At 38.1% G+C, this 27,629-nt stretch overlaps 2 protein-coding genes across 3 annotated transcripts in view; both read left to right on the top strand.

Annotated features, from left to right (window-relative positions):
• The first annotated feature begins 1 nt into the window (after position 1).
• On the top strand, positions 2-16,918 carry tlk2 (tousled like kinase 2). 2 transcript variants are annotated; one of them, XM_015374830.1, is made up of 21 exons: positions 2-644; positions 1,592-1,674; positions 2,996-3,073; positions 3,167-3,236; positions 3,307-3,350; positions 3,463-3,561; positions 3,877-3,978; positions 5,458-5,550; positions 5,726-5,836; positions 5,940-6,076; positions 8,658-8,810; positions 8,912-8,978; positions 9,106-9,203; positions 9,598-9,679; positions 10,112-10,203; positions 11,320-11,409; positions 11,509-11,678; positions 12,820-12,958; positions 14,920-15,031; positions 15,242-15,349; positions 15,504-16,918. In XM_015374830.1, the coding sequence occupies exons 2-21, from the start codon at positions 1,594-1,596 to the stop codon at positions 15,675-15,677; spliced, it is 2,100 nt and encodes a 699-aa protein (XP_015230316.1). In that variant the 5' UTR covers positions 2-644; positions 1,592-1,593; the 3' UTR covers positions 15,678-16,918. The 2 variants fall into 2 exon arrangements, with proteins under 2 accessions (XP_015230316.1, XP_015230317.1); XM_015374831.1 differs by lacking the exon at positions 3,463-3,561 and having other exon boundaries at positions 3-644; positions 15,504-16,821.
• A 3,092-nt stretch (positions 16,919-20,010) lies between these two features.
• Positions 20,011-27,629, top strand: part of mrc2 (mannose receptor, C type 2) — a 31,208-nt gene continuing 23,589 nt past the window's right edge. The window contains exons 1-2 of the mRNA XM_015374835.1: positions 20,011-20,343; positions 27,093-27,491. Of these exons, the coding sequence (XP_015230321.1) occupies positions 20,214-20,343; positions 27,093-27,491 (529 nt within the window). The 5' untranslated portion in view covers positions 20,011-20,213. The remainder of the gene's footprint in view (positions 20,344-27,092; positions 27,492-27,629) is intronic.

The following is a 27,629-nucleotide window of genomic DNA, read 5'->3' as shown; positions in this document are numbered from 1 at the left end:
GACTGAAGGAAGGTGAAACTACTTAAAGATCTCACGAGAAAATGTGAGATTTTCCTGATTATTGTTTACATTGCAAAAACATGATCCGGATTCAGCTGAAACGATTCCAAAGGCAACACTTCCGAAATCGGATGTCTTTTTGATCCTTTTTGCACCTCAGACGAAAATTGGTGTCGGAACTTTGTTTTGGTTTAGCTGCAAAGCCAAGACCCTAAATTCACCGCAGCACAGGGGGAGATAGATACAGGGGGTGGGGGGGAAACTACTCGAGCTCAAAGACATTATTTATACCTGCTGAAAAGCGCATATTCTCCAGGGTCGCCATTGTGTGGAGCGAGATACGCCAGATCACAGTGCGGTATGGCCCTCGGAGCGGGGGATATGATGGGGATCCCCGCTTAAAAAAAAGGCACATAAAGGCGGGTTTGGGAGACCCGGAGTTCAGACGAGGCCTCTGAGGGAATCCTCCGTGGTCTACCTCAAGCTGCGCAGCGGGCGTCCGCGCTTCGATCGTCAACAACCAGCACGCGAGGGACGAGGCTTTGGATGCGGCCTAGCCTGGGAGGGTCTACCTAACACCGGGGAGAAAACACAAACGGTTTCAGCGACAACTCCCCCAGAAAACGGAGCAAATCGTGACTGCAGTAAGTATCCGGAGGGGGTTTGTGGAACAAAACTATTTCGTCTGAAGGATGTTGCTTCAGTGAGCCCAGGTATCGTGGCAGTTGATGCTGAATTGAGGGTAAACCTAAAGCCTAACAGTCATTTCTGACAAGAAAATAATATGAAGTCTCGTGTTATATATATTACCTTAATTATTTCTAATACTTCTCAACAAAACGTTAATTGTTTTGGTCTATCCATTTAAAGATGGAATAACATTAGCTAACTGTTAGCCGCTTAATTGCTAACTGATGGCCAACATCGGTAGCTTTCAGCTCGTTTACTCAAAGTTAGCTAACGCCTAACTTACTAATTGTGTTCATAATTAGTTCGCTACTTATTTCGTTGCAAGTTTTAAAACGTTAGTGTTCAATTTTGCAACATATATACATTAAAGTCAGTTTGTTATAAATGCAAGCCGTTGGTAATAAACGTGCATAGTAGCCAGTTGGGCGTTTGATTTTAAAACGTCCTACCGGTCAGCAAACTGACCATTTATTGTGGCTATTTACCCTTTGCCACAGGCAGCCCCCCATTATTGACCCTTTGCAACAACAGCCCCTTTAAACTTAGGCCTGTCTTGTAAAGTAAAGGCGTTATCAAATCATGCCAATGACTTTACACATCTGCCTTCCGTTTATGATTCATTTTAATTACCAGTATATGCTTATAGTTGTGCACTACATGCATACTATGTTTTTTGTTTTATTTTTGCTTATTGTGTTATGTTTAGTGAATTTTACTTTGTAGGTATACATTTAAAACATAGTAAAACTTATTGATGACTCAGAGGAGGAATTTTCCACATTCATATAGCTAAAAACAGCCATGACTCATCACAACTGGTGTCATTTGCACCAGTCATTCTATTATCTGGGTATTCCAGGCTCTATCATGTTTTTCCTTAAGTTGTGCTCTATTTCCACAGCTATGATGGAAGAACTGCACAGCCTGGACCCCCGGAGACAGGAGCTGTTGGAGGCACGCTTTACTGGGGTTGGAGTGAGTAAGGTTTGTATACACCACTTGTCACAGTGGTTGAGATGGGGGAATATGGAATGCGAGTGCTAATAGTCACAGATGCACATGATTGTGGATGGTTGTGAATCACTATCCTTTTTTTGTTTCATTTTCACCTCGAGTATCAATCAGCCTTTCAGCCTGAGCAAGTTTGGGCTCCTGCCTTTTCTTTGTCTGTCGCTGGAGAAGGGTGAGCCACGTCTGTGTTTTTTTGGCTGCTAGGACATGGCATCGCTCCCTGGCTTGTGATGTAGCGACTGTATATCTGAGCAAACTGCTCCTGCCAAAATGGGCAGCAGACAGGATGAGGTTGGTAGGGCACAGAGCAAGAATGTGGAAATAGTTTTTGACCAGGTATCTTAAGAATTTGTTCTTTTTTTGTGGTTTTTACACTCACAGCTTTGGAATATAGATGAAGCTGTCAGTCTTCTTGGAATAGTTGGGGAGCTGGAGTTGGTGCCAAGAGCAGGCCCTGTGCCAACCATAGGCAAAGCTGCTCTCAGAGCATGGCATGGCTGCTGTCGCAGAGAAAATGGCGACACTTGTTAAGGCACTATGCCACAATTTGCTCGTACCTAAAAGATGGGTGAGAGTAAAGACGTATGGTTTATTAATTCATCGGGTTCTTCAGTTATATTTCCTCGTTCACCTTTGATTCCTCATTGGCACTGCCGCACTTTGTGTAAAACAGAGTCAGCAGAAAAGTAAAAGATTCTTTAAGGACAAAGGGATGTAACACCTTTTGATAAATGGACAGATGTGGCCTTTAATAGTTGCTTATTGCATCCCCAAGCATCCAGAGTAGTTTTTTTTTTTTGTTAGCTTTTAGTTTGAAAGTGAAACACCTGCTGAGTGGATTTCCGCAGAGTGGAAAAGGCTGATTGAAATTGCGGTGGAAAAATGGACGACATTATCGGCAAAAGGTGGCAGATGGAGAAAGGAATGGATCCCCAGCAGCCTGCCTGATATTCCTCCATTTTAGGAGGGTTCAGTGAGGGAGCTCTAGTGTGCTCAGAATGACTAAGTGGCTCTGTCTGATTGGCCAGTGCCTGCTGAATTTTGATGTGAATCATTTGATTGACAGGCATCACCTAGGGAACCAACATTAGTACTGATGCAGGTCTCTCTGCACGCTTATGCTTTATGGTGATGGTGTGTGCCCAACCTTCCATCTCCATTCCTGTTTCTCAGCTTTTAAAGCTTATGTTTTTGTCCTTATTTTCCCACTGTTTCCTACCTGTTGGATGTTTTAAAACATTTACATTTCTTTGTGTGTATTTAAGTCCCTTTTTTTTTTTTTTTTTGTCAACAGGGCTCAGGTCAGAGTCAGAATGAGTCATCCAATCAGAGTCTGTGCAGTTTGGGTTCACTTAGTGACAAAGAGCTGGAGGTTAGTCTTATCTCTTCCATATTGATTATTTGTGCACATCCTCCCAGTTAGTCCACTTTTCCACTCACTTGATTCATACCACTTTCTTCACAGACACCAGAGAAAAAAGCAAACGAGCAGAGAGTTAGAAAACGTAAAGCGGACTACTTTGACAGCAGTCAAGGTAAGTTAATCCTCTCTTTTGAGCCTTTCATCATTTATTTTTTTATTTTTAAACCCCTTCTCTTTTATAGGCAAAGCAGGAGCAAGGGGGCTTAAAATTAGCGATTATTTTGAGGTGAGTACTCCCATCACATCAACTTCTAGCACTTAACTTTCATCCCTTCTTTCTAACACTTTCTTTACTTGTCTTTCCATTTATCTGCATTCCTCTCTTCCTCGTCTGTCAGTTTGCGGGAGTTAGCGGTCCTGGTACCAGCCCTGCTAGGGGAATTCCCCCAGTGGTCCGCTCTTCCCCACAACACTCCCTATCCAACCCTCCCGTCACGGTGAGCCCTGCTGTGCTCTGCGGTGTTTCTCGCCTTTTCATTTCACTAAACTCCTCCTTGTCATCCTATTTTTTCCATACTTGTTACTAACACCAACTGGAAGGTTTGAGGAGATTGGTGCACATTCTAGGACTGATCTTATGTTTGGTTGATTTGAAATCTTAACAGAATCATATTTTTGATGCAAATTTACTCATCCAAACAAAGTCGGTGGCAAAAAACCCCAACAAGTTTCATTGTTCTCTCGGATTACTTTTATTGTTAATCATGATTTGAAATGATATGGTGAAGAATGATGAATATTGTGTTTTTCAGGTGCAGCAAGGAAGCCCTTCATCCATCAGCTCGGTCAACGCAGAGCTCTCCACGTGTGCAATGAAGCCTGTCGTTCTTCACATGCTCCACAAAGCTACGCAGGTACACGACGCCAAGCGATTTGTTGACTGCCTTTTCTACTAATTAACTAGGTTATGATTTGGGAGAAATAGTGTTGTTGGTGTATGCATTTTCTTTAAGGAATAATTACCTCTTTTTGTGACAAAGCAGATGAGTTTAGAAGGTACCCCAAATAATTTGAAGACTAGATTATTTTGGGTGCTCAATTCATCCGTTCAAAATAACTTGACCTGCATCAGACTTAATGACTTTATTTTTTGTTTCAAAATATACATCCTAACTCTGGCTGTTCTTTAAAAGTTATGTTTGCATCTACTCGTTCTTAAGAAGCCTGAGGAAGTATGAAGTTTATTCTTATCATTTTCAAATTGGGGCTAAGGTTCTTGACAGGGTTTGAGTTGGTTGCCTTCAAGTATTTATATTGCTAGAGGTTTTCTGAAAGGATGGTTTAAAAGATCACTGACGGCGGTTTAAAGGATTTCTGGGTGGACTTTTTTTCACTGGACCATCTATTTGGAAAAATATTTAAATTATTTTTAAATGGAAGATTTTTACAATTCTGAATTTGGCTCTGCTTAAAAGCTGACCCAACAACCAATCGTTGCATCTTTTGCCACCCTTAATGGGTTTTCCTCCTGGACTGGCTCCCTATGGCTAACTCCTCTGCCTGATGCAGCCACCCCCCCCGTTCACTGTGGGGAACGTATGCAGGCTGATCTGGACATGAAGCGTTGGTCTCCTTCTAAACAACGCATTTTGCATGAAGGCTAAAATAGTGACATTTTGGTCACCTCTGACCAGAGAGCCTCACTTTTACATGTTTGCTGTGTCTCTGTATGGCTTGTGGTAAACTACACACAAGACGTTTGACTCTTAAGGGCTTATTTCTCGTCATTGTCGCATAGAGGATTCATAGACTGCATGAGTCGCTGCTGAGCTGCAGGTTTCCACTTGTTCCATTTTCAGATGATGGTTTGCACAAGATATAATATCCATTAACTGTGGATAATGTTATTATATTTTAAAAATGAAACCTCTCCATAACGCTGTCCCCGACCCTTGGGCTTTATGATCATGTTGTTCACTGTTAAACTGTGGATGCCTTCAAAGACCGGCCGCATTTTTGAAAAAGTGGACTATATTTCTGCTAAATTCTTAAGGCAATTGGTTGTAGTGGATTTTAGTTGGAGGCATTTGATTGGAACATTGAGCTTTTTAGTTTATTTTTTTGTTTTAGTTGTTTAAAATTTTGAAACAATTTTTCCTGGATGTTTCTTTTCTTTTTTTTTTATACAATCTTTGCTCTTGGTCCATCGATTGGATTTCAACTCAATGCAATGGATTTAGTTGTTTTAACATAATACAATGTTGAATCCCTGTGTAGTTAATATGTTAACAATTACAAATTGGTATATGTGGAATTCCTTGTTGCACTGAATGTCAATTGCTCAAAATGGACCCCTCATTAACGATCCCTCTTGTGCTCACTGTACTCCTTAGTCCGACCTTACATTAGAGAAACTAACAGCACTGGAGAACAGCAAGAACTCCGACCTGGAGAAGAAGGAGGGCCGAATAGACGATTTGCTGCGGGTACTAATCTCATCACATTTCATCGCTGCCACTTTGCTTACAGTTTTATTTTTCAAATGTGACATTCTATGTTAAGGGTTTCTACTCACATGTTTTGATTCTGTACTTATGTGATGACATTGAATAATCCTTTTTACGTTGCTTATTTCATATGTCTGTTTGCATTCTGTTCCAGACAAACTGTGATCTCAGAAGGCAGATTGATGAGCAGCAGAGGATGCTGGAACGATACAAAGAACGCCTTAATAAGTGTGTGACAATGTCCAAGAAGCTGCTAATCGAAAAAGTATGTTTATCTTTCAAGAGCTGTGACTGTTATGTTTAGTGTGCCGTGTTTGAGGCAAAGTCGATCTGTAATGTTTTGGTTCATGTTTTCCTCTGCTGCTCAGTCCAAGCAGGAGAAAATGGCCTGCCGGGATAAAAGTATGCAGGATCGGCTTCGACTGGGCCATTTCACTACAGTGAGACATGGAGCATCCTTCACTGAGCAGTGGACAGATGGTTATGCGTTCCAAAACCTTACAAAGTGAGTAAATAAACTTGAGGTAGACCTATACAGAGGCCTGTACCACAAAGCAGGGTTACTGGGTTAGCAAGACAACTTCAGCCTCAACCCTGACTTTCTGGTACCATGAAGCTGGATTCTCTCTTAGCAAAGCTGGTTACCATGGTAACGTACTCTCAGAACGCCAAACCTGCTCTGAGGAAGGCTAGCTTTCAGGATTGATCTGAATACCAGAAAACGCTCCACCCAGCAGCCAATCAGCTGTTTGGGAAACAATGACGTGCCCTCTGATTGAAGACCTGGTTTATTTCAGAGGGAAAGAAGAACTTATACAAAACTACTTCCCAATAAAGAAACTAGAAAAGCAAAAATAAGTTAAAACAAAATATGTTCTTGACAAATTTAATAGTTTTCAATTTATTTATTTCTTTTTCCTCCTTTTTGGCATACCAGCCATCTACCGTTCTGTATATTTTTCAGGCCTCATTCACTGCTGGCATTCTTTTATGATTGTTATCTGAAGCTATCCTCGTTTTACAGCATTTGTTTGCATTTGCTGTAGTAAAATTGAATGGAAGAAATTTTTGATGTGCAACTCACAGAACACAATTTGTGTACTTGTACTGAAGAATTTGAAGAGGTGTAGCTTTTTTGCAATTGTGACAGAAAAAAAAATCTACAACTACAAAACACAAATGTTGCAGTGCACAAATAGTTTTGCAACAATAGTTCTGGACCATTTATATCAAAACTGAGAATGTAAAAGGTTTTTGATGTGCAACTTGTAGAACAGAATTTGTGTACTTGTACTTAAAACTTGAACAGGTGTAAAACAAATTTGAACGAGAATGGGATGGCCTCCCCTCCAATGGAAAGGGAATGCAATTGTTGCTATGGCAACACTGTGACAATCCACGTGTGTGAATGTAGCTCTGTGGCGCAGGGTGACATAAAATCAATCATTTTCCCTTTCTAAGCACAAACGTATACGTCAGATAAAACAATTTCACAGAGGACCTTTCCATTGGGAATTAATAACTTTTTTTCATACGCTAACTTGCAATTTTCTGCTAGTGTGATGAAGATGCAGCAAACCAGCGGAACTTGCTTTTGGAAGAACATATTTCAACCACCATTAGGTCGCTTTGACACCCACTGCCAAATTCCAGCAAGCCTGCACTGGGGCAGAGTCGATATTTAAAGGCTGAATGGTCCACTCGCCTTACCCGCTATATGGTTTGGGATGGCACTTAATGCGGCGGTCCCTCTGCAGAAACATGCAAATACAGGGTTAGTGCTTAGGCTGGTTTTTGATTGGGAAACTCTATGTTGATGCCTTTTCCGAAAAAGCTCTACTTTTCTCACCTGACCAGGGGACGTTCTTTCAAAGCGTTTTGGGTTTTTCAAGTATGTTTTGGCAAACTCTAGCCTGGCATTTTTATGTCCCTGGATCAGAAGTTGGGTCCCCCTAAAAACCCTTCCATGTAGTCCCTTCTCATTCTGACGCCGATTGATAGTACGGGTTAACACTGTTGTACCCTAGGACTGCAGGATAGCTTAAACCTGTTTGGATGTTAGTTGAGGTCATCCACCATCCGTAGAATCTTTAGTTGAAATTTCTTTTCTATTCAGTCCACATCCAGGGAGGTTAGCCACACTGCCGTGGCCTTTAAAGTTTGATGAAACTAAGCAGGGTAGACACAGGAACTTCAGGTCTTTGGAGATGGACTCGTAGCCTTGAGATTGCCAATCTCACATTGCAATTTTGCTTCTCAATTAATCGGACAGCTCTTTGGTCTTCTTTCTTTTTTCCATGCTCAATGTGGTTCATACAAGGACACATGATTGAGTTTGAGTTAACTTGAATCCTTTTTAACTGGCTGAAAGTGTTATTTAGTTATTTCCACCACCTTTTGTGTGCTACAGGAAAGCAACAGGTGCTGTTAATTAAACAAATTAGAGAAGCACCAAATGTTTTTCCAAAGGGTGCCAATACTGTTGTCTGCCCTCCTTTTAATGTTGGGTGAGGAATTATTTCCAATTTGGCTTTTTGAAAAATCTTTGAGGTATTTCTGAACTTTTAGGACATTTAGAACTTTCACCATTTTCAAAGCAGGCAGATTTGACCATTTGTCCAGCTGAGTTCTGACATGGCTCAAAAGCAGGATGATTTCACTCAGACTGATCATTTATTGTGTTTTTATGATTTATAGTGGCATCAGCTTCCAGCTTTATTGTAGCCCAAAATTTATTATATTGAAAAGTCCAACTAATGCAATTTAATGCATTCGTTGCTGCTTTCTCAATTTACTATTCATTGTTTAATTTGTTAATGTCTTTGTTGTTTCACTGGAGACTCAACAAAAATTTTTTTGTAATCATTGTGCCAGTTTTATTATCTAAATGGAGAAAGAGAAAGCAAAATCAGATTTATTTGGCCACCACATATCTGAGATCAATGAGGCTGCCAAAATAATTCCAGTTCGCCTTAAGAAAAAAGTAGTTTATCTCATATAAAAACAAAAACTTTGCTTTGTATTGAAATTTTTTTTTGTTAGTCTTAAAACATAAGATGCATCTGTTTGATTTTTGTGCATTTCAGACAACAAGAGAGGATTAACTCTCAGCGGGAAGACATCGAGAGGCAGAGAAAGCAGCTAGCCAAACGCAAGCCGCCCTCCATGGCCCAGACGCCGCCTCCCAGCCTGGAGCAGAACAAACGCAAAAGCAAGACCAACGGGGCAGAAAGCGAAACGTACGACACATGTTTTTTATCTGCAGTGACATCGATATTCTCTTGTTCTAAACACATCTTCATGTTTGATTTATGACACAATTTGTTCTGTCTTATCTCAGGTTATCACAAGCGGAGTACCACGAGCAGGAAGAAATTTTTAAACTCAGATTAGGATATCTTAAAAAGGTAATTTATGAAGTACCTTTTTTGGCAGACTTATTTTTTTATATGCCAAGAGTTAAGAAAATTGTCTCAAACCATCTTTTTAGTATTTGTTCTCTTGCAATCTAACTTCAATTGTTTGTATTTGCAGGAGGAAGCTGAAATCCAGGCGGAGCTGGAAAGGTTGGAGCGAGTGAGAAACCTTCACATACGGGAGCTGAAAAGGATCCACAATGAAGACAATTCCCAGTAAGATTTCTTATTCAAACATTGAAAACAAGATCATACTGTTTTCTTTTTATTGACCCTAGAATAGTTTTTCTTTGACCGTTTTCTATTTAATATACATTTTAATTATATAAATATTGATTAGATCAAAATCAATTAAATAAACCCAGACAAGCCATGTTCCTTTTCACTTGGATTAACACTTCTGACTGATTCTTTATAGCCTATCAGTCTTTTTCCATTTGGCATTTTAATCATGTTTTTGAATCTGTACTCGCATCATTCATGTGGGCTTTATTTATTTGTTGTGAAAAAAGGATTTTTCCACAAACATTGCTGTTTTTGTTATTCAGTTTCCTTAAGGTGTCCTGCTTGCAGTGTATTTATCCTTTCCTCCTTTTTTTTTTTTTTTTAGATTCAAAGATCACCCTACACTAAATGACAGATACCTGCTACTCCATTTGCTTGGGCGAGGAGGTTTCAGTGAAGTTTACAAGGTGAGAGAAGGCATTTCCTTTCCTAAGCTTCAGAAGGAAAGGTCACTCAAGCTGCATTGACTTCATGTCTTTTTTTAATCCCCTCCACCTTTTTTATTTATTTATTTATTTTTAAGTGGCTTTTTCCCCTGGCTTTAAAACGATCAGAAATGTTCTCTCTCTGTTTAAAACACCCATTTGCTTCTTCTTTATATATCAGAGCTGTGCTGTGCATTCTTTTGCTGGTTTTACAATATGTTGAAGTTAACATTTTGTGGTTAATCATGAGCCAAAATGTCAGAGTTCCAGGAATATGCTGTCAGCACATTTATGATTAATGAACGCAGCCGTTTTAATGTGAGGAAAGGGTCTCAGTGCAGCTAAAGCAAAACAAAGCCATCTGTACTTTCTGTCTAACTTAACCAAAGCCTTTTTTTTTTTTTTTTTTTTCAGGCCTTTGATTTAACGGAGCAAAGGTACGTGGCCGTTAAAATCCACCAGTTAAACAAGAACTGGAGGGATGAGAAGAAGGAGAATTATCACAAGTGAGTGTTTTAAATAACTTACATTTTCTATAGCAATAGACTGTCTAGAACCAAGGATCCCTATGCAGTCTTTAAATAAACCCTGAGGTATAAATGTTTGAATGATTCTGAAATCTAGATAAATAAAAGGAAAATAAAGATGAACATTTATAACATTTTTTACTCTAACCCATTGCCTGGATTTCTTTAATGTTTTTTTTGTTTTTGTTTTTTTTTTTCTTACTTCTGTCCTTTCTTCCTTCCCCGACTACTTTCATACACTCTGTCTTGCTTTTTGTGTTTAATTCCTTTGCTGGGTCCTTCCTCCCCTCTGTTGTATCCATTTTTCTTGCCTTATATTCTTCCTTTTTTCCATATGTTTTAAAATGTGTTTCCTTCCCTCTCTCCTTTCTTCCTTCTTTGTCCTCTTTTTAATCAGGTGGGTTTCCATCAACTTTTTCTTATGCACATTTTAAGTATCACATCAGCAAAGTTTAATGGAAACTGGCAAATTTGGAAAAAACTCCCCTAAATTCGCAAAAAAAGATTTTATGCTGGCTTGATGTGGTTTTTGGCTTTTGTGAGATCTGTTGATCATCCGTTTCTGATGTCTGCGTTTTCCTGGATGTTCCTGTTATGCCCGTAAACATGGATGGAAGCAACATCCCAATTACTTGACATTGTAATGTAGGAACAACTTGCCTGATAACACATACTGGTAGATTAAAACTTTCCTTCATTACTGACCTGTGGTCCATGCTAGATTGGAGCCTCTACTTCTGTTTATTAGAGCCGCGCGTGACGACGTAATGTGGACAACAACTTACGAGAGGATTACGCTTTGCTGTGTTTGTAATTTGCTTTAAACTAAATGAAAACCCTGCAGATTGGCATTTAATTTTTTTCTAACTTTTAAAAGTTTGCTGAAAATTGGCATTTTGTTTGGAGGGAAACATGGCTACAAATTCTACCCCCTTTGTTCCCTCTTTCTTTTATACTTTTTTTTGTTCTGTCAAAATGACCCTGGAAATATGTTCATTATATTTACCTGAAAATTATATAGGAACACTGTAATGGTTACTAGATGGAGTTGATGAAGTTTGTTCTTATTGTTTTGGGGTTGTTGTTTCTTTTCAGACACGCCTGCCGAGAATATAGAATCCATAAAGAGTTGGATCACCCACGGATAGTTAAACTCTATGACTACTTTTCACTTGACACTGACTCGTAAGTCAACAACAGTTGAATTTGTCAGTATTTTTATTATTATTAGTTCCGTCAACCAGTTTGAAAACTTCTTAATGCCCTCTGGTTTTGTTGGAGCAGGTTTTGCACAGTGCTGGAGTACTGTGAAGGTAACGACTTGGACTTCTACCTGAAGCAGCACAAGCTTATGTCGGAGAAGGAGGGCCGCTCCATCATCATGCAGATCGTCAACGCCCTCAAGTACCTCAATGAAATCAGACCGCCTATTATCCACTACGACCTTAAACCCGGTCAGTCCACAGACTTTTCTATCCTACTTTATTTAACAAATTATATATATATATAATTGTTTGGTTTTTTTTGCTTCTGTGTTCTTTGTTGTATTGATTTGTGTTCATGGTTTATAATCCCCACAGCTCTACTGATCTATACATATAGGCACAAGTTAACAGCAGAAGCATATGAATAAAATAAGTTAATTTGTGTGGTAAAATTCACCACTGTCTAATTATAGTCTAAGAAATGTATGGTAATGTTTGTAACCCTTGACAAGACTAAGTTCAAATTAACATACAGAAATGTATATAATCCAATCCAAATAAGAAGACAAATTAAATATATATTACTCTCAAGCATACAAATCTGTTTGCAAAAATTGTTTATAAAGCTTCCTTTGGTTCTTAAGCCATTGATTTTGCAGCAGTCCCTCCTTCTAAGCTTTAGGTGATGGTAAAGAGGAACAATACCCCTTTATGAATAAAAGACCACAGAAGGTAGTGGCGCAAGTGTTCAGGCCCTCTGACAACCATCAGTAGTAATACAAATGAAATGTCTTACACAAGGTCATAGACCCTCTGCTTGCAGGACAAACTGCTGCATCCTATGCCACTATCCCCCCAAGGACATGCAGGAACATGTTGAATCTCATGATCAAAACATAACCTTATTGCCACCTGGTCAGTGTGTAGCAGTTTTCTGTCCGAAAAAGGGTGAAAACAGGAGGAAAGTACAATTTGATGTGGTCCAAATGATGCAGTCTGAATGCTGTCACCTGCGGCCATGAGTGTGTTTCTCTATACAGGAGTTTCTAGAAAATCTTTTTCTTTTATGTGGTTCAGAGGAAGATAATGAGAAGAAATTTTTTTTTTTATTTTTTTTTTTAATGACGATTGGGCTCTCCTGAAAAATTGTCTTTCTACCATGTAAAAAGGGAGATTTCAGGCATTCACTGGATTGGTGGTGAACGACAAGTCCTTCTTTCAGAGAATATAGATTTGGTGTTTAAAATGTAATTAAGCTACTTTATATTCAGGATTTGGTTAAATGGCATGGCAAAACCAGGTGCATTGTCTATAGAGGGCGTAAAGCAATAAAATGTCAACTTATCACTGATTGCGTTTTTTTTTGTTTTTTTTTCTTATCCCTCATTAGGTAATATCCTGCTTGTGAACGGCACTGCCTGTGGTGAGATTAAGATCACAGATTTTGGCCTGTCCAAGATAATGGATGACGACAGCTACAACCCAGTGGATGGGATGGAGCTGACTTCACAGGGAGCGGGGACATACTGGTAAGATTGGCTCCTAGACCGCTACACTGCCCCAGAGTTGGATCAAAGATTCATTTAAATATTCCAGTTTTGTGGGGAATGAAATTATTTGAAACCCTAGATTCATTTTATCACAGAATAAAGGTTGTACATAATTAATGAAAAAAAAGCTGATTTTTTTTTTTATATAAAAAATACTTAATCTTTAGAAAGCAGATTAATGAATTTTACAGAACATAAAGCCAGTTGCTTTGCTTCCGTTACAAATATGCCCAAAAATGTGTTGATATTCTGAAAATGCAAGGTTTCCCAATTGTAGTATTTGCATTGAATACCAAATACAGTTAAATCCATTTGTTAATGAGATACCTCTGAAGGCAAAATGGCGGCGGCAGATACAAATGCATGAGATGTATCCACATTTCCGTGGGTGACATTATCCTCCATTTACTTCCTGTCTTTTTTCTTAATCTTTTTATAAAGCAGTAAGGGCCAGCTGAAGATCACACGACGTGTGTGATGCAGAAACTGTTTGTTTGAAATAACCGAAAAACCAACTCATCGTAGTGTTGAAAACATTTTATAGAGGGAAAAAAAAGTTGTTGTTTTTTTTTTTAATTGCAGAGTTTCCATTGAGTTAATTTATTTTCATAATTAGAATTTGTCCAATTTGATGGTTAATGGAAATGCAGCTACTGTCTGGTTGATTATTAACCACTATTTGATAACATCAACCTTCCAGTGGGGTTAGCTAGGGCGTGGTCAAGACGTAAAAGCTAGCTTAACCAAACTGAAGCATGAAGAGTGAGCAGCACAGTGGTAGAGGTTAATCCACTGATGAATATTTAAGGGTCAATGCCTGAGCTACTTTGTCCAAGGCGCGGTCTAATGATGCCTGAAGTTAATGCTGCCAAGGGAACAGAAAGAAAACTAACTCTGGAGGTTTGTGTTTAAGTGAATGGCTTTCGCACCTAAACCCAGGGCTTTGATGATGGAGGCTTGTACCAGCATGTGCCATTTGAACCAGTTGGAAAAGGAAACTGTAAAAGCAACCTAGGGCAGCCCTGAGGTGTTTTTGAGACTGATATTGCAAAACTATCACATGAAAATATAAAAAAAACAACATGCACACTCCATGAACCCAGCTTCTACAGTGCAAAATACAATTATTTTTGGGTGAGTTTTGTTTGTATGAATAACTGTGTAAATGTAGAGGGATGTGGAGGCGATCAGCCTTCGTTTCAGCGGAGGTAAAGAATGTTTTTAGATTATTTCCTGCTGGAAACTGATCTGTTGCCCCAAGAAGCTTGTCAGGAGAGGAGAACAAGAAAAACCTTTTCTAATAGGTGTCCAAGTTAAGCTGGACTTAATAAAAAGACAGTAGAGGAGGGCACTGCTCTCCACATCAACCGACTTGATTGCCAAATAAATGCAAAAAGTAGTTACATTTAAAAAGAGGAGTTTTAAATGCCGAGACATTAACCCTTTATTTATCTTCTTTCGCTTCTGATATCACGTTTGGTTTGGGAGTGGCTTCTTAATAAAAGGAAAGTCGTATTCCTGAAAAGTCTGACTCAAACTGTAGTCCCCCAAACGCTGTAATGGCTATGAAACCTTTTTAACTGCACTGTTTCCTTCCACTTAACTTTGAAACTTTATTTCTAGATAGAAAATACTTCAGCAATAATTTTTTTGATTGTCTTACTTATGGGGTTGTGAATTTGGTGATCTCCCCAATGATTTTTCAAATCATCAGAGGGAAAAACAAAACATTTGTAATAAGCTGTAAGTAAATGGTTATGAATCAGTTTTTATTTGTCTAAATATGAATAAACTTTTCCATCTTATTGTAATTTCACAGAGAAACATCTATTATCTTTCACATTGTCCAAGTAGTTGGAGACACAAGGCGATTGCAGGTTTGGAAAAAACAGTATTTATTTTTTTATGTGCATTAAAACAAATTCTGCTTTCCTCTTAAGGTACCTGCCTCCTGAGTGTTTTGTGGTTGGCAAGGAGCCGCCAAAAATCTCCAACAAGGTTGATGTTTGGTCTGTGGGTGTCATTTTCTACCAGTGTTTATATGGCCGCAAGGTAGGAGTCACAACAAGATAAAAAGTCGCCATTTGTTGAAATAGATTTTGAGTTCTGGAGTTGATTTTTTTATTTCCAATAAAATTGACAGACTTGGACCTTTTTTTGTGAAAAAAGTGTTTGCGTGTGTGAAATCCTCTTCTTTGGATTAGGCTCTAGGCTTCAGAAGGAAGATATTTTAACACCCTTTCTCTGCCTTTTTCTTCCTAGCCTTTTGGTCATAACCAGTCTCAGCAGGATATCCTGCAGGAGAACACGATCCTGAAGGCTACTGAAGTTCAGTTCCCCCCAAAACCTGTAGTCTCCCCTGAAGCAAAGGTATTTATCTCATTACTACACTGCCGCCATACCCAAGAGGTGTTAACTCACATTTAATAACTTTGGGTTTGAAACATCTTTTACATTTTAAGGTAGTATTTATTCTAATTTGTTTACCTGATTTTTTATGCCATTTTCTGATGTCACTGCTCAGGCCTTTATAAGGCGCTGTCTAGTCTACCGAAAGGAGGACCGCATCGATGTTCACCAGCTGGCCAGTGATCCCTTCCTAATGCCCCACATCCGCAAATCAGTGGCTTCCTCAGGCACCTCCGGCACGGCCGTGGCGTCTACGTCCAACTCCTCTAACAACAGCTCCTCAAACTGAGCTCATGCCTCTTAAATGACTGACTGGATCATCTGATGGGACTGGGAGGCCTCCCCTGTCCGATCTCGCCTGCCCATGGAGAGTTGAAGGATAACTGTTCAGCTGACGGCGTGGGGTGGGTGAGAAGTCATGGAGCGGTTGGGAATGGAAACGTTGGCTCTCTCCCACAGCCCTCTGGTGTCCATCCACCCCTGCCCACCTGCCTTGATGCTCAGAGGGCCCACATTGTTCTGGGGGTCAAAGCCCTGGATGACTCACACAGCAAAGGGATGAGCTTCGGCACTGTGTTGGTTGGGTTTGGTGTTTCCAGTGTTTCTTTTCAGCTTAAAAAGAGGGAAAAAAAGGTAATACAGAACTGCTTCAGCTTGGAGAGAGGGACAGGACTGCCAAAGGCCTCATATTGACATGCTCTCTCACACATACACCCGTGCATGAGCCTCTCTGGTCCAAGGTAGTCAAACCATCACCAGTTGGAACATTTTGGTTGCTCTTATCTCCCTGAAGCTAAACAAATGAGTGAGTAAGCCAGTCTGGGCTCCAACTGTCTGGATCCCTTAAAGCCCGCAGCGTCATCATCTTAATCTTTTTAAACTTTGCCATTTTAAGAGTTCAGACCCATTTAGTTTGAGATGATGGATAAAAGAACCGTCAATCTCATCGAGCCTCTCCTTCATATCTAGTCTAACTCCTGTGACCAAAGCCTTTATCTTCCAGTTGGTGGCAGTGTTCACCTGTTTTTATAATGAATGGTTTTAGAGTTGTGCTACTTGACAGAGCAGAAGCCCCTGAGGTTTGCCCCCCCATGACCCACCGAAGCATTTTTTTTTTATTTTTTTTTATACAAATGGGGAAAAAAATGTTTTAATTTAGTTCATTAGGAAAACTGCAGTTTTCCTGTTGCCTTTATTGAATTGTTACAATTTTTGGCGAGTATCCCACCCCCACCCAGCCTCTGCTCCTTCTTTCCCTCCATAAACAAATATTTATTTAGGTATGTTTGAATTTTTTTTTTTTTTTTTTGGCCAATAAAATGCAAGGGACTGGTTTACCTACTAGTACTGTTGGGGGGAGATTGGGCCTTAGCAAACAGTTGCATAAATCATTAAATACTGTTGGTTAAACTGTTTCTTGTTCTGTTCTTCTTCATTCATTAGTCTGATAAATTAATCCTTTTGGACCAAAGCTGGTTTATAAATCGCCATTGTCAGCCTTAATTACACTTCTGACATGTCATTAATTAATCTATCATTACAAGCTAACATTCACTTAACTCTCATCTGTCTTTTATGTAGGCATTATTACTAGAACTACTTTACAACTGAGGTCACAAATTAGAGCTGTAATTTCAATACAATTAGTTTTTATATAGCTTTTTATAGAAAAAATACTATTTCTTGTTTCCAGTAATGTTCATACTGTGTAATATTAAAGAAAATTGTGGTGTAACTCCCTAACAGAATAATAGATTTTATGTATAGATGCCTATCTGGACACTTAAGGTCACTATGCATAGTTTTTTTTAAAAAATACAAAGCTTGGTGACAATACAGAAGGTCCTGAACAAGAGTTTAGTTTCTTTATTCAAAGTTTTTAGGGTGGGAACATCCTAATGTCGTGGCTTCAGTTTTTCTAGAAACAGTTTACAGTTTGTTAAAATGTTATTAAAAAAAAAAGCTTGTTGGCAGGACGAACACTCATTGTTTTTCTGGTTAAGGAAAAACTTCAATGTTTCATTCAAACTCGCATTTGAACCCTCGATGTGGGGGGAAAAAAAGTGCAGCTGGCCTGACTTTCCATCCTTATATGCATTGAGATAGCACTGAAGACTATTTCATCTTAAAGAGAAGCTTTCCTTAAAACATGGAGAGGTTAAATTGCTGTGAAAAGGGCTTAACACCCATAACTGTAACCTCCAGACCTGTGTATTCCTCAGGGACTTGTATTCCACTCATGCAGAGAATGTTCAGTATTGAAAACAAGCATGTGAATGCATCTGTTTGGCTTTTCTACTGAGCGAAAGATTCTTAAAGCTTAATCTTGATGTTATGAAGCTTTACAGATGTTTTGAGCAGCTTCTAACAGTTTAGGCACAACTAGGTAAAGATTTCTATGTTCTCCAGCATGATGGACCTTAGCCACCCAAATTGGCTGAAATATCAAAGCAATAAAATTTGGATCTAAAAACTCTGTTGGGTGATCAAGGGAGTATAAAAGATACTTCACTCCTGTTACAATTTAAAATCTATTTCTGTTTATATGCATGTCCAGTAGGTGGGAAACTGGCGTCTCACAGATTTATTCTATAACAAAATCTGGTGTCGTTAATGTAAAGGGATATTCCGGTTTCGAAAATACTTTAACATTCAGCTTTCTGTAGTTTCCCCCTTTAATATTTAGATTATTTTGAATTTTGTTCTGATCCATTCAAATATTTCAAATCACCACGTAATATCAAAAAAATAACTGGAGTAAACATTGTTTTTTAGATGAAATAAGACTATTCCTACTATCCCAACTATATGGTAAATTCTGGCTGTTGTACCCACAGCCTCAAGAACTACCATCATGTCTTTATGATAACTTCTAATCTGAGACTAAGATTGTTGCTGTAGCGCTCTCCTGCAGAATTGTTAAGAATCAGTCACAATTGCAGGGGTGTCAAAAGTATTAATGTTTATTACTTAAGTAGACCTGTACATCCTACTGTTTAAAAACACTTCAGAATCAGAATCGGGTTTATTGCCATTGTTAGTGAAGGAGTTCACAACTAGGAATTTTTTATGGTACAATCGTGCAACATGAAACATATATGAAATAGGTAAATAAAATTATAAAAATCTCTTGTAGGACCTGGGCAACCATTAGCCACCCCTGTGGCCACCCCTACCATTTCTTTCCCTCTAATACAGATGGTGGCAACAGTAATACTCTCAAGTGGAATATTCAAAACATTTTATTTTTTTGTGGTTATTTATACACATCAATATACTAACATCAAGGATGATAAGTACAAAATTAATTCTCTTTTCAGAGCAAGATTTTGTGTTTTAAAGGGGTAAAGAGAAAAAATATGTGTCTCTTCTAGTTCAGTGAAATTAAAGATAAATAATAAATTATCAAATAATCAATTTGTGCAGATATTAGTGCTTGTAAATATCCATTTTATTCAGAATGTTTATTGATACAAGTAGGTAAGTAATGACTGATGATTGATTTACTCAGAACTCAAAACTGAGTTTTATCCACTATACCTTTTACCTACAAATTACGGATGTTTAAATGTACGCGTCTATTTGTTAGCAAAGGCTGTAGGAAAGTATAGTTAGTCTTTATTTAGAAAATATGGATTTTTTGCTCGTTAATGTTGGAACAGTGTAGACTGACTGTGAGGTTCTGATGCCCATCTGCTTTTGTCCACCCCTCAGTGTACATTGGTTATTGCCTGGCCACCCTTATAAACATTTTCTGGCTATGCCTCTGGATCTATACTCTTTATTGGTTTAATAATCAAACACAAACAAGAGCAAACAGTGGTGAGTTCATACAGAGACGTAGCCAGAATTTTTTTATAAGGGTGGCCAGGCAATAACAAATGTACACTGAGGGGTGGCCGAAAGTGGATAGGCACCAAAATCTCACAGTCAATCTAAACTGTTCCAACAAGAAAATAACGAGCAAAACATCCATATTTTCTACATAAAGAAAAACTATACTTTCCCACAACCTTTGCTAACAAATAGACGCATATATTCAAACATTCGTGCTTTCTAAATAAAAGGTATAGTGGATAAAATCCTTTCAGGTTTGAGTTTTGACCGAACATCTTTTCCACTGTCATTACTTATCTTTCATCAGTAATCATTCTAAATAAAAATTATATTTACAAGTACTAATATCTACATAAATTGATTATTTAATAATTTTTTATTAAAACAGTTATTTATCTATGATTTCACTGAAGACTAAGTGACTTGCAGAGACATTTTCTCTTTACCCCATAAAACAAAATGTATTTCTGAAGAGCATGCATTCTATATTTATGATCTTTAATGTTAGTATATTGATGTTCATAATAAACCAGTGTTTTTGTTGTAAAGTAATTGTTAATATATGAAAAATGTTTTGAATATTCCACTTCAGAGTATTACTGCTGCCACTATCTGTATTAGAGGGAAATGTATGGTAGGGGTGGCCAATGATTGAATAAGGGTGGCCATGACCACCCCTGGCCACCCATCTAGCCCCGCCCCTGAGTTCATATAGAAAACAAGTTGAAACCTAACAGGTTGTATAAAATGAACTAAACAAGCTGGTTTGCAAGCTTTACTTTTTTTTTTTTTTTTTTTAAGCTTCCTTACTTGAGTGAACTGAAGGACCCCGGAGCTGATGTTGGGAGCCCCACGCAGCTGACTGCTCCATTCATTGCTTTGAAGGAGAAGCGGAGGCAGCCTCCCTCTGCTCCTCTCTGCTCCCCCTCCTCTCTCCTCTCTCCGTTTGTCTTGTTGTTGTTGGGTCTGTGATCCTGCGGCTGTGAGCATGCAAAGCAACGAGCGACACCGAAACAAGATCGCCGCGCCGACATGGACGAACAGGCCGCTTATATTTTACAAATGCACTTTATTTTATTTATTCATCTTTAGTTTGGAGCTGAGGAGGAGCGACACGGGTGAGGAAAAAACAAAAAAAACTTGCAACTCTTACGTGCATGATTTCATTTTGCAAACAAAAACTCGCTAATTTTTGAAGACATTTAGTCTAAATGTGCGCTTTTACTTCACTTTTTATTTTAAAACGGCTTTTAAAAAAGATAATGGTTTTGGATTTTTGTGTTGTGAAATGGTGCGAACTTAAAGTCCGAGCAGTGAGTGGATCCAGATGTGGAGAGAAATGAGGGGAGCAGGAAAGGGGCTGGTTTCTATATTTTACTGTTTCATTTAAAGAGAAAATCCGATTGTTTTATTTTTTTTATCCTGCTCTTTTTTTTTTTTCCCTGATGGGTATTTAGGTTGCATTGCTGAAGCCACAGACTATAAAGTGACGCTTCATTGAACTCCCTGCGGCCAGATGTGACCTTTAGGTCCTGATCCAGGCTGCAGTTAACATGGTCCCATCCAATCAGGCCAATCCACAACATAACAGGGTTCTTATTTATTTGTAATTTTATCTGCTCATTATGGAAGAGGATTAGGGGCACTGAAAAAAAAAATATAAAAAGTGAACTGATTTTTGAATACTTTTTCAGTATAATATGAGAAAAAAGTCAGAATTCTGACTTTAATCTCAGAATTCTGACTTTGATCTCAGAATTTATACTTTTTTTCTCAGAATTCTGACTTTAATCTCAGAATATTGGATCTTAATGTAGATGGTCATCATGAAGGAAGAAATGTGGAAGCACTCAGCTTCACCTACAAAGATGTGAGTTGTTTGAGAGGGTGAGTTACACATTGGTGGAAAATGACAGAATTTGGTGACTTTTTACATGCTCAAAGGGGTCCCCGGTAATGCTATTTCATTTATGGTAGAGCAGAAGGTGATTAAAGTAAGACAGCTAGCCAGACATGGCTACAACCTGACGCTAACATGTTTGTAGCTTGTTAAGTCAGAATACTGAGATTAAAGTCAGAATTCTGAGAAAATATCAGAATTCTGACTTTTTTCTCATATTATACTGAGATAAATGTAAAAATCAGTAAAATGTTTAAACATTATTTCAGTGGCCCCAATCCTCTCCAAAGGTTGAGCAAAATATTTTAATGTTTATTTAAGAATTCTTGTGAACCAAAAAAGTAAACATTTGATTTATTGATGTTTTAAAATATTATATGATCTAAATATGAGTATGTGTTTTATTGCATATACTGATTTCAGCCTCACTGACTTATAATCTGACAGGAGAGTTTTTGTCCAGTTCATTGGTTTTAGTTTCTGCTCTGCTTCTGGAATGATACACAGATCAGCTTTGATATTTTTTGGGCTTTGCTGTCTGTCCATCTCACAAAAATGCATTTTCTGAGAAAAGTTACATCACAATAGTGACATGCAGGAAGATTTAAGGTGGGATTTTTTGTATGTTGACTTATACAAAGCATATTTGATCAACCCAAGGAGATTTATCAGTGGAATAACTGTTCTCTTTAATCCAATATGTAAACTTAGGCTGTGATAGATTTCTGTGAATACATGAGGGAAAATTTATGAGCTCTGGTTTCTAAATCTAAAACCCTTATGCCGATGTTCTACTGTATTGCACTTCTTACAAAATCCTTTCACTCTTACTTTTTCTCTCATGAGGTACAACTTCTGGGACCAATCATTTGGTCCCATTTTGTAGTAATGATCTGGTTTTACTTTTATATCATCCGTTTCTAAAAATAATGTTAGAGAATGATAATTTTAAGAAATAAAAAATAGATGATAAAAGTGGGGAAAGAAGATGAATAGCATTAGGTCATGTTCAGCTATTAAAGGGAGCATTGTTAATACTTTATTTGAACTTTTATTAAACTGCTTAGTCACCCAGCAGGTTTCCATAATGTCTTCAGTGACTAATGGGGCTGGGATTTGGGGTATATCTGCTGCTTTTGCAAAAACTTTGCTTGCTGTTAATGAATGTAGAAAGAGGAGAGAGAAAGAACAGCAGGGGAGCTGTTGTGGCTTTACTTCCGCAGACCTTGGTGGTTTGAAGTTAATTCTTAAAGAGCTGCCTCACATCAAACGATAAACTGAAGTTTCAGTTTGAATTTTGTCTTGATTTCTTGAACCTTGGCTTTATGCCGCTGTCTCTTTTGAAAGCTGACCCCTCTGTATATGCTTACAGGAGACATAGGAATGTTTATTGATGTTTTCTCTTTCAGTTCATAACTAATGCGTTAACGGAGATTATACAAGATAAGTTTTAGTTGATAAGTCAATAATCAGCTTGTTTTTACAGAGCAAAGATAGTGAATAAAAGCAAAGCCAGACAATATTTTTTTTTATTATAATGTGGTTGAAAAGACCGAAAATGAGGGAATATATGGTGACATCCTGAAACGTCAATGGCCTAAGCTAAAAGTATTTTTGCCTTTCATTCCTAAACATGTTTTTTCTTTTATTGAGCACTTTAGAGGTCCCATATTAATCAAAATTCACTTTATAAATATTTTGTAACTGTCACATGTGTCCTGAATCCTGTGCTTGAGGTTCACAAATGAAAAAAAAAACATTCACCCCTATCATTTTCTTTCTCCACCTCTTTGCTAATTTGTGCTCAGAATGCTCAAATGTTGAAAAATCCTACCCCTTATGATGTCATCACGGGAAATGAGTCTTTCATCAAATGTCTTATTCCGTACTCCTAGGCTATCTTTAGCGCTGACTGGTTGTCATCCAGAGGAGGTAGATAGTAGGGATGGAACGGTTTATGAAAACCGTCTGAACCGTTTGGTTCAACTGTGTCGGTTCGGTTCGCGTGTGTTGCGTTCGGTTCATTCGCGGCTCCTTTTTCTCATAGGCGAAGTGTGTACACTCCAGAGCAGAAGGTGGCGGTACTGCAACCAAAGCCAAACACCAGTAGTAAACAAGAAGAAGAAGAAGTGAAGCAGCGTGGCCGGGTGTAGCAGAAAAAAAATCAGTTGTTGTGGAGAATTGTGTGGGTATGGCGAGTGGGAAAGAACAGGAGTTGGAAGACGCGCCTGCAGCACTTTATAGGTCTGCTGTATGGGACCGCTTTGCATTTAGAGCGACCTACGATGACGGCGGAAAGAAAGTTGTGGATAAAAGTGCAACAGTGTGCAAGCATTGTGCAACACGTTTTGTTTATGCTAACAGCAACACGACCAACATGTCAGGCTAACAATCAACATATACCGAACCGAAAACCGTGACCACGAAACCGTGAACCGAACCGAACTGTGGATTTTGCGAACCGTTCCATCCCTAGCAGATAGTGTCCCAACTACTGTAGCTATATAGGAAGAGCCAATAGCTACAGTAGTTGGGACACTGTCTTCTACGAGCTGGGAATTTTTTATTCAATAACTGAAAAAAACTAAGACAAAAAAACAACAACCTAAAAATGCATCCCTGTAATCAATAGAGAAATTCACCAATAATAGAATTAGTCATGTATCAAGAATTATGTTTTGTGAGATTAAAATCTCGAAAAGTTAAATATCGTATTGAATGCACCTTATGTATATATTCGTCATTATTTCGATTTGCTTATTTACTCGCCTTTTGTGATCGACTAATGCAGATTTTTTAAAAGGCCGATTATTTTGACATTAATCTTTTTCATTGCCGAAAATCTTCTGACAACTTTTGGGGCTGATTCTTAAGGCTAGTATTAATTTTTCCTTCTCTATTTACTGATTGAAAACAACACAATATTAACAAATGTAACACAAGTTTCAATTTGAACAGAAAGAATAGAGGTAGTGGCAATGCATGCACCTTACATGTTCTGAAGGCATGGTGTTGGAATGTATTAATGAATGTCACTTGTCAACATTTTGCTCTTATTTCCTGGCTGTTTTTGGCAAAACAACCAATAAAGTACGAGAAGCCCAACTGAAAAGTGGAAAATCTTCGGTAATGGAAAAAAAAAATCAGTGTTTAAAGGTAAATAGGTCCCAGGATCTTACAAAGAGGCAGACTTTGAGGTGTGTATCCAATCAGATGTGTCTGTTTCTCTGCTTTCAACACCAGTCTGAAAAGTGAGAAGCTCTACCTGCAGCAATAAAAAGTCAGAGAGGGAGGAGAGGGCATTTCGCAGAAGTATTTCCAGATGACCGTTTAAGTTGCAGCCACGGACATAATTTTGTAAAAACTACAAATTTGTCCTCTTCTTCTATGTATACTAAAAAATATATATTACCGTACTTATGTTTGTGTGTATTTATATGTGTATTTGTTTGCAACTTCCCCCAATTCTTTTAAAATGCTTATCATGAGGAGTCATTTATGGTCATCAATATTATTGAAACTCCTTTGTTTTATATATGTTTTACATATTATTCATGATTGTTCACTATTTTTTTCTATTATTTATCCTGAATAGAAACATGTTAACCTATAGTTCAACTTTAAAATAAAATTCCTTAAAAGGAATAATAAAAAAAAGGGCACACTCCTCCAATGTTACAATTTTTCTTTATTTTTATTTTGCAGTTTAGCCACTTTCTGTGCTTCAAATGAACAAATGCTGCTACATTAATAGATAATACTGTATGTAATTTTAGGCCATTGAGAGACAGATACATGTCTTTAAGAAAACAATTCGTACTTATCCCCTATGGGATGATTAAGTTTAACTTATCTCTGTACTATTTAATTAAATGATTGTTAAAGAAGTTCCTCCTCATTAATTTCCCTATTCAGACAGCTCTACTTGTTTCTGCTTCTGTTATCTCTTCTTAGGACTCTTGTAGGCTTGCTAATACTCATCCTCATTATTCCCGACACTTTTCTGTTTAGGAGCTCTCTGGAGGCTTACGGTTTTTTTGTGAATAGCTTTTATCTTACCAAGGAAAAATTCCAAGAAAATCCTTTAAACTTGTGATTTAAGTAATCTATGTGAATACATGCCCTTCTCTTTGCTCCCTTTGACTCATTTGTGGTTTGTGTTACTTTATCTAAAGCAGGGCATTTTATTTCAAACATCAAAATCAGCTTATACTTTTTATTTTCAGATATCCATTGTAAATTTCGGATGATATTTTGCCCCTTAAAGGCAACATATTTGATTTAATTATAGTCTTGTTGGAGGATCAAAGGGAAATAAAAGTAAACAAGCTCCTCATCTCTTTGTCTCAACAACCAAGCTTTGTTATTAAATCCTGTTCTAACATGCTTTGTTGGGAGACAACTGTAAAGCAAAGTTAGAATGCAGGGATTTTATGATATTATAAACTTACCACTTACAATTTAGAGTTTCACACATTTTACCATCAAATGTACAACAAGGGACAAAGCTTGATGATCCGGTCTCTCTGTGTACATAAGAACATAACAAGATGTTGTTATTTGTTCTTGTCTGGGTGGTAGGGAACCAAGTATTTGGGCTGTGACTGAGATACTGGTCAGTGATGTTGTTTTCTCCAAAAGCTTAGAGATGATTCACAAACTCACATCCTGGGCCTGCAGAGAAGGAATGCTGAGGGTCCTTCTTTATTTTGTCTCAACATCAACAATTGTGAGGGAAGCGTTCTGTTTATTTTGGCAATTTTCTTTTAAACAGCTTTAATTCAGACGCTTAGCTCTTTCCGTGTCTCTCTCTCCTTGCCTTACTCTCATATCTGCATAGCAGTCTCGGTTTGTTGATTACTAGTCTCTATAAATGAAACTCTAAATGACACCACAAGAAGCTGAAGGAAAAACATCTTTCATTTTTTTTTCTCAAAAGCCTTTGTTGCTGGTGTCTCCTCCCTCTAGAAGCCCAATAAGTTTTCTTCTCAGTGCTTTTTTAAGCCATACTGTATGCAAAAATATATCTTTTTCAGACTTAAACATCAACAGACTTTATTTTCAGCCAGCTGCACATTTCCAGTCTTCACTTGAGCTAAATTATGTTGCAAGCCTGTAAATGAAAAACAAAACATAAGACAGAAGAGAAACAGTATGAATATAAGCACACATATTATAAATAATGATTAAATAAGATAAGTTGGGGAAGGACAGTAGAAGCGACGACCTGCACAGTTTTCATGTTATTGTTTTTGGTCATAATGATGAATAAAATACATTAATCCAAAAAACCAGCAGTGTTTTCTTTTCATCAGCAATTACAATAAAAGAGCTTTAGGACTGCCTACATTAAACCTACATGTTGGAGTTATTATGATTTCTGTTGTTTTTATCATTTTATTCATTTATATCTTTTATATTGCTTTTAATCATTTGTTTTTCTATGTTACTGTCATCAGTGGAAATAGTGTATGCAGGTCATAAGGAGGTCAAATGTTTTGCGAGAATGCTTTCCTGTTTTTCATTTGAGAAGCACAGAAGTTAGACCCCCGATACCTTTTTTAAAAGCGTATACTGAAATCAGACATGATCCCTATCTTAAAAGTTCATGCTATGTCTAAGAGATTGCGTAATCGAAACTAACGCCTGCTGTTGTAATGTGTTGACTGCTCAATAAATAAGCCTGCAAGTGTCGAGCAAAACATAGATGCAGAGAAAGATACTGCTCTTCCCTTTACAAAGCACGGTCAGGAAAAATCTTACACTGTTTTTGTTTCATTCTTTATAGGTTAAAGTTGGGGAAACTTAACAACCCTAACATTACACTTTGAATCCTCTGACTGAAACTAGTTCAAACCCAGCTGAGCATCCAAAATCTTTAATATTGATCTTTTCCCTCTCAGCTCTTAACACAAAATTGCATTTCATCAGTTGAATTGACTGCTGTTTCTCTCTCTCTATACACAGCACCAGTGGAGTCGGATGATTTTGCTTTCCTCCTTGAAGGCACTAATAAGTGCCTTGGAGTTCTGGAGAAGTCCCTGAGCTTGAGCAGGTCGTGTGAGGAACCCAACCAGAGATGGAAGTGGGTGTCTCGGGGGCGCCTGTTCAACCTGGGTACCTCGTTGTGTCTGGGTTTGAACACAGGAAACGTCACATATAATCCAAATGATCCTCCCATGGCCATGTATATGTGTGATCGAGCACCCCCCAGAGTGGAGTGGACCTGGAACTGCAATGAGGTGCTGGATAAGCTCAATGTTCTCATTCACTCCCAAACGTTCTGGAACGGGTCAACCATCTCATCTGCAACCAAATGGACGTTGTATGGAAAAGAGCAGAAGCTCTGCTCCAAAACATATCAAGGTAGGCGGGACAAATCTTTAGTTTTACACACCTGGAGTTTGTCAGATGCAGGAATGATACAAGTTTTGTTTGTTATCTAGAATTATTTGTAGTTTTACAAACAACTATAAACAACCATAATAAAACTGTTTCGCAAAG

The sequence above is a fragment of the Cyprinodon variegatus genome, unplaced genomic scaffold (genome assembly GCF_000732505.1).
Source record: "Cyprinodon variegatus isolate N-32 unplaced genomic scaffold, C_variegatus-1.0 Scaffold109, whole genome shotgun sequence".
Taxonomy (NCBI): Eukaryota; Metazoa; Chordata; class Actinopteri; order Cyprinodontiformes; family Cyprinodontidae; genus Cyprinodon; species Cyprinodon variegatus.
Note: the sequence above shows the minus strand (reverse complement) of the source record. Positions and strands in the feature narration are given on the sequence as shown.